General features: G+C 35.8%; 2 protein-coding genes across 2 annotated transcripts; one reads left to right on the top strand and one right to left on the bottom strand.

The window, feature by feature from the left end:
- Window positions 1-77: 77 nt before the first annotated feature.
- FDP41_005343 (uncharacterized protein) lies at window positions 78-2013 on the top strand (the record flags this gene model as incomplete). Its single annotated transcript, XM_044708857.1, has 2 exons — window positions 78-219; window positions 269-2013. The coding sequence occupies 2 exons, from the start codon at window positions 78-80 to the stop codon at window positions 2011-2013; spliced, it is 1887 nt and encodes a 628-aa protein (XP_044560062.1).
- Window positions 2014-3700: 1687 nt separating this feature from the next.
- On the bottom strand, window positions 3701-5912 carry FDP41_005342 (uncharacterized protein; the record flags this gene model as incomplete). Its single annotated transcript, XM_044708856.1, has 2 exons — window positions 3701-4981; window positions 5040-5912. The coding sequence occupies 2 exons, from the start codon at window positions 5910-5912 to the stop codon at window positions 3701-3703; spliced, it is 2154 nt and encodes a 717-aa protein (XP_044560061.1).
- Window positions 5913-6000: the final 88 nt, after the last annotated feature.

Here is a 6000-nt window from a genome sequence, read left to right as displayed (position 1 = left end):
CAAATTTGGTCCTCCATACAACACACACTACAGATTTGTCCTCTCAAGTGTTGTATGGAGGTATTTCACCCAAAAAAATGTCTCAAACCTTATCATCGCCCTCATCCATTCCAGAGTCGGGCTCAACGAATCAAGACCCTGAAGCCTATTCCTATCTTTTGAATATGAGATTTGAGTACAATATTTCAACACATCATTATCCATTTCAACGTCAAGGAAGTTCCCTCTTCATCGTTGCTCAGTGGCTGCAATACAACAAGCACCTCAGAACCAACACCACTAACAAACAACAATTACAACAACACCGCCACTTCACCTACTAATCCAATATTATATGCTCCTGCATTGAGGGGAGATCTTTCAAGAGGTTTTGTGAGATATATCGGAACTCTTCAAGATCAACCCAAGACTCAACTTTTTGTGGGAGTTGAATGGGATTATGAGGTGAGAGGAAAACACGACGGAGAACTCAATGGTGTGAGATATTTCAAAACTAGTGATGGGCGAAAGAGTGCAAGTTTTATCAAACTCGAAACCTTTTTAAGATATTCCACATTGGGTGTCGATTTCTTGGATGCTGTTCATGCCAAATATAAGAATAAGGATTTCAGAGAGGAAGAAATGTATATCTATTCAGCAACAAAAAAGACTCAAATTTCAGTAGAGCTTGTGGGTCGTAAAGATTTGGAGGAAAAATTGGAAAAACTCGAAAATTTAACAGAGCTCGGTTTGCAAGAATCAAAAGTTTCAAAAATTCAGGAAGGATTGGGCTCTCTTTTTGGCAATGTAAAGTCCATAGATTTAACAGCAAATTTAATTACATCATGGTCTCAAGTTGAAATCATCTTGAAAGAATTTCCAAAATTGCAAAATTTAATCCTTTCATCCAATCGGTTCTCATCATTGGAAATTCAAAACACTCAACCCTATGTGAGCGTGAAAATTCTTGTCATGAATGATGTTGCCATGAATTGGGGAATATTTGCAGAGAAGATATTGCCTCTCTTTCCCCAAGTGGAGGAGGTTCATTTTCGAGATAATAATGTCACCGATCAAGATTTGGAAAGGGTTGTATTCCCTTCACTCCCATCACTTAAATCAATGAATATTTCTGGAAACAAACTTTCTTCCTGGAATGTGGTTTGGAAAGCATTTGGATCCATCCCACAATTAAGTAGACTTTTGCTCAACTACAACTCTCTCAAGAGAATCCAATGTTTGAATAGAGAGGAATTCCCTTCATTGAAGAGCCTCTCCGTCACAAACAATAATATTGAAGAATGGGATTCTATCAATGAGCTCAACAAATTTTCATGTCTCGAGGAATTGCGATTGGACAATAATGCTATTCAGGAAAAATACGGAGTGACCAACACCCGACAAGGAGTTATTGCAAGAATCAAATCTCTTCAAACTTTCAATGGAAGCGAAATTAAAAAGAAAGAACGAGAAGATGCTGAAAAGTATTATCTTAAACAATGCGGAAGAGACAAAATGGCGCTAATGAGCAGTGAAAGTAGTTCCAACAGTAATTACATGAATTTTCTTGAAATGCATCCACGATACGAGGAGCTTGTGTCCATGTATGGAGATCCATGTGAAAACGAGTCATCAAGCTCGGCTACCACAAGAGTCAGCAATGAATTTGTTTCTTTGTACATTAAGAACGTGGCTGCTTCAGTTGCTTCACATGGTCACATTGTTGAGAAGAAAATTCCTTACGGTTTGACCATCAAAAAACTCAAGCTCATGTGCCAACGTTTATTCAAACTTGATACATCTAAACAGCACCTCTTCTACGTCGATGTTGGTCACTCATTACCAGAACCTTTGAGTGACGATTTCAAAGATATTGACTTTTATGCTGTAAAAGATGGAGGAACAATATTGATGGAAGAAATTGATGAAGTGCAGGAGCAACGAAAATTGGAGCTTGCAAAGAAAGAGAAGGAGCGTAGCTTGAAAGAACAGGAAGAGCAAGTGGCAAGAGAAATGCGGTGGAAACATTTGTAATGGTGAGGAGACAATATTTAATACAAAATTATTCCTTTTTGAAAATAGCAAGTAACTTTTACAAGAATGTGGAAAAACAATTCAATGATACCTTTTGCAATTCAAAAACATGGTTCACGTTCACAAACCAATAATTCTCCACTTATTTAAACAAAAGGAGTATGGAAAATAGTTAAAAATCTCTTTGCCTCCAAAGGAAGCAATAGGTTCAAAAGCATCGAACCTGAACTCGACGATTTCCATTGTCACAAACTAAAATATTCTGAAAATCGATCGCAAAGAACATCGCAAGGATCATGATATTCACCAAGTTCATCTCCCAATTGTCCAATGATTTTGAAGGAATTCCATTCTGTTGTATTCTTTATCTCATCGAAGGTCCCTTTTTTAAATATTTCTACTTCTACAGCCAACAATTTCCGAATGATTCCAGGCTGTCTAAATCGATCCCGTCTTAAAGAAACAGAGAAAGTGAATTGGTCATATTCCTTCAATGCTTGAATTCTCTCGAAGGGATGAGAATTCACCACCATGAGAAACTGTTGTAGTGTTGCCATTTCAGAAGTCTAATCCTTAATAAAGAACAGAATAGTCACTTATCCTCGGGCCAAACCATTCTTCTATTTTATGGAAAATGAATAAATGAATGTACACACCTCAAGCTGCCTTGTGAGCAAATGCTCTCTCAAGTAGTTGCGATCCAAACCCTCCAGAATGCTCTTGGGGTGGTTTGAAATTACAAGCCACACACCAATACATCTGAAGAATATTTTAATTGTTTTTTTTTCTAAAAATGGAGATTTTAAAGTCACCTTGTCGATAGGAATGTGGTTCGAGCGAACATCAAGGCTGTTTGATTTAACAATCGGCCCTCTCCGAAATGTTTAAATTCGCATTCAAGAGACATTATTAATACTCATAATAATTTTATTGATTTGCATTTGTGGCAAGTTTATTCTTCAGGGGAGGAACAAAACCTTCAAAGGAGGAACCAACTTTTTTGAAGTGCTTGTGCAAAGTTCCATGTAGAAAGTGTGGAAGGTCGATTAAAGGCTCTTCATTCTTCTTGAAAAAGTGCCTTGAACGCTCTTTTTAATAGTTCTCAAATAATGAGATGGCACTCAAGTGAAAATGGAATTCCAACTTTCATTGAATTTTGCATATGTGGAAGCAATAAGTACGAGCAATTATGCATTTCTCGATACCAATACCTCAGTTCACATATATTAAGGGTGGAAAAGTGACTTGTTTCGAAAGAGTAAACAATAAAATTCGTTTGTTAATTAAAGGAAGGACTAATGGGTTTGTGGTCTCTCCAAACACCCAACCTCGATAAAGGTCCGGTGTTTGTGGGATTTTCTGCATATTTTGTCAATTGACTTATTTCACGACAAGGCAAATGAAATGCAATTCCATTAAAAAAGGTTCTTGTATATAAAGCTTCAAGACATGTTGTTTTAATTTCTGGAACTCAGTTGGGAGAGGAAGAGGTGTAAATTGGTGAAATTGACATCCATGTATTCGTTCATGTGCATCATGTACACATTATGAAGATCAGTAACCATTTTAAATGTGTCATGAAAGCAATAGTGAGTAATGTAGAAATGTCGATAAAGAAAAATCACCTTCTTCCCTGTTAATTTCAAAATATCCAAAACCTTTCGATAATAGATTGCAGTATTACTTTCTATAGTCTGTACACCACGTCATACTTTTTCAAAAGAGGTGTAAATTGTTCTTTCACGATTTTTCTCGTTGCAAGTTGGTGTGGTAATTGTTGATGACAATATTGATCAGACTTGAAGCGAGGAGAGAATTTCAGAAAATAATCTGAAAACTTCTTTTGGTCTGAGTAGGTTTGGTAAAGAAATAGAATTTTTGGTTCTGTGATGGAGGATGTTATGGTTGATTCTAATGTTGTGTTGGATGGTGGTTGAGGTATTCTCAAATCGAATGGACACCAAAAATCTGGTCTATGTTTCTTAATAAGGTCAAATAGCTCAATGTTGGACTGAATCAAACTACAACAAAGCTCTTTGGGAAAAGAATAATTATTCTGAGGGATCACTTGACATAATTTCGTGGATTCTTTTCGCTCAAGAATACTCATAAATTGTTCTTGAACTTTTTTTTCTGCAAAGGATCTCCAATGATGAAATTCACAATAATCAAAGAAAAATTGGAAGTGCTCAGTAGATGACAGAAAATTATTAAAATCAATCCCCAATTGATTTTCACTCATAACGTAGCCACATTTCATCAATCGAATCCACACACCTTTTGTTTTGCAAGATTTAACAGCTGCTGCCAAACAGTTCTCTCTTTTCATAAGAGAGTTCTTAAAAGAGTGAGCCTTTTTGAACATTTGTGAGTGGGTGTTATCATCTTTCATGGCCTTCTTTACAACAAATATGGAGTCATGGTCACAGAGGTATCGACTATGTTCGGGTTTGAATTTGTCAATAAATTCGAAAATGTAAAACAATAAATATTTTCCATCCAAGGTATTTAAATTTGAAAATTGGTCAGAAAACCATTCCAATCCCTCAGATCTCACTTCATCATGTCCAGCTCCCCAACCAAAATAAAAAGAAGTGAAGCTCATGTCACATGTTTTCACATTTGTGGCTATTGCAAACTCATTCACTGACAACATTTCTCCATTCTCATCAACCAATGCTTGTAAATTAAGGTGAGAACTATATCGTGAGGAAGCAAACACTGACACTTGTTTACCAGATCCATTGTCCAAAGTAATTAACTTCATGGATCCATGTCGTTCCAGACCTTGTGGGCAATTTGAAAGCACCAATTCCAAGTCATGGATATCCATAACTTGAAAAGATTGTTTCAATTTTCTTAACCACTCATATTCATTGGGATAAGTATGACATATAAATTCAGACCAATCAAACACATATTTCAACAAATTATTATTTTGTGTCGGATTCAACCATTCATTCAAACTCTGTTCATTTTCTTTAAAATAATAACTCAAAAAGCTTTCATCATGTGCCAATTCATACCATTGTTTGCAAACGAGAGAGTATCGGAACTGTACGAGAGGCAGCTAACACAAATCTATTGCATTTGAGAGCTTCCATCATCAATTCAGAATCTTTTTTCAATGCATCACTCGCAAAATATAATATATAATATAGTGCATATCCATTACTTCTGACTGCTTCTAACAAAATTTCCTTGTCATTGAGAAATGGTGAGTCATTGGATCCAACAACAGCAAGACCATTGAGTTTGGCAACACTTAACACAAATTCTCTATCTTCAACAATTTCTTTTGGAGCATATCTGAAAATATTCCAACATCCAAGTCTCAATAAGAATTCTTTGCCACGTAAAAGTTCTTTACAAGCGTATCTCAAAGCACCATTGTTTTGTTTGATCGCTTCAATCACAATTTCTTGATCTCTTTTCAGCATTTCATCAGCATATTGAAGAGCTAAACCTTCATTTCTAACTGCTGCCATTACCACCTCTCGATCATTTTTCAACTCTTTCGATGCATAATTAAGTGCAAATCCATTTTGATTCACAGCAATTAATACCAATTCTTTTTTCCCCTTCAACTCTGTCGAAACGAATTCCAATGCCAACCCATTTTGTTTGATTTCATGAAGTGCAATTTCTCTGTCATTCTTCAAATCATGAGTGGCAAATTCAAGCGAAACACCGTCACATTTCACAGCATTCAGAACAATGTCTCGATCACTTTTGAGTTTTCTTGATGCTAATCTCAAGAAACTTCCAATTTCTTGAACAACATACATCATGATTTCTTTGTTTGAACAATCTATAGAGACTAAATTATCTAATTCTGGATACAGGAATTTGATGGCTTTCAACATGAACTCTTTAAAAGTAAAATCCATGGTACCCATCGAAATGCTTTCTTGTTTTGATTGATAGCATCAAAAACGAATTTCGAAAAGAAAACCGACTGGAAAGAAATATTTATAATCCAATTCT

Source organism: Naegleria fowleri (assembly GCF_008403515.1).
Source record: "Naegleria fowleri strain ATCC 30894 chromosome Unknown tig44, whole genome shotgun sequence".
Classification (NCBI taxonomy): Eukaryota; Heterolobosea; class Eutetramitea; order Acrasida; family Naegleriidae; genus Naegleria; species Naegleria fowleri.
Note: the sequence above shows the minus strand (reverse complement) of the source record. Positions and strands in the feature narration are given on the sequence as shown.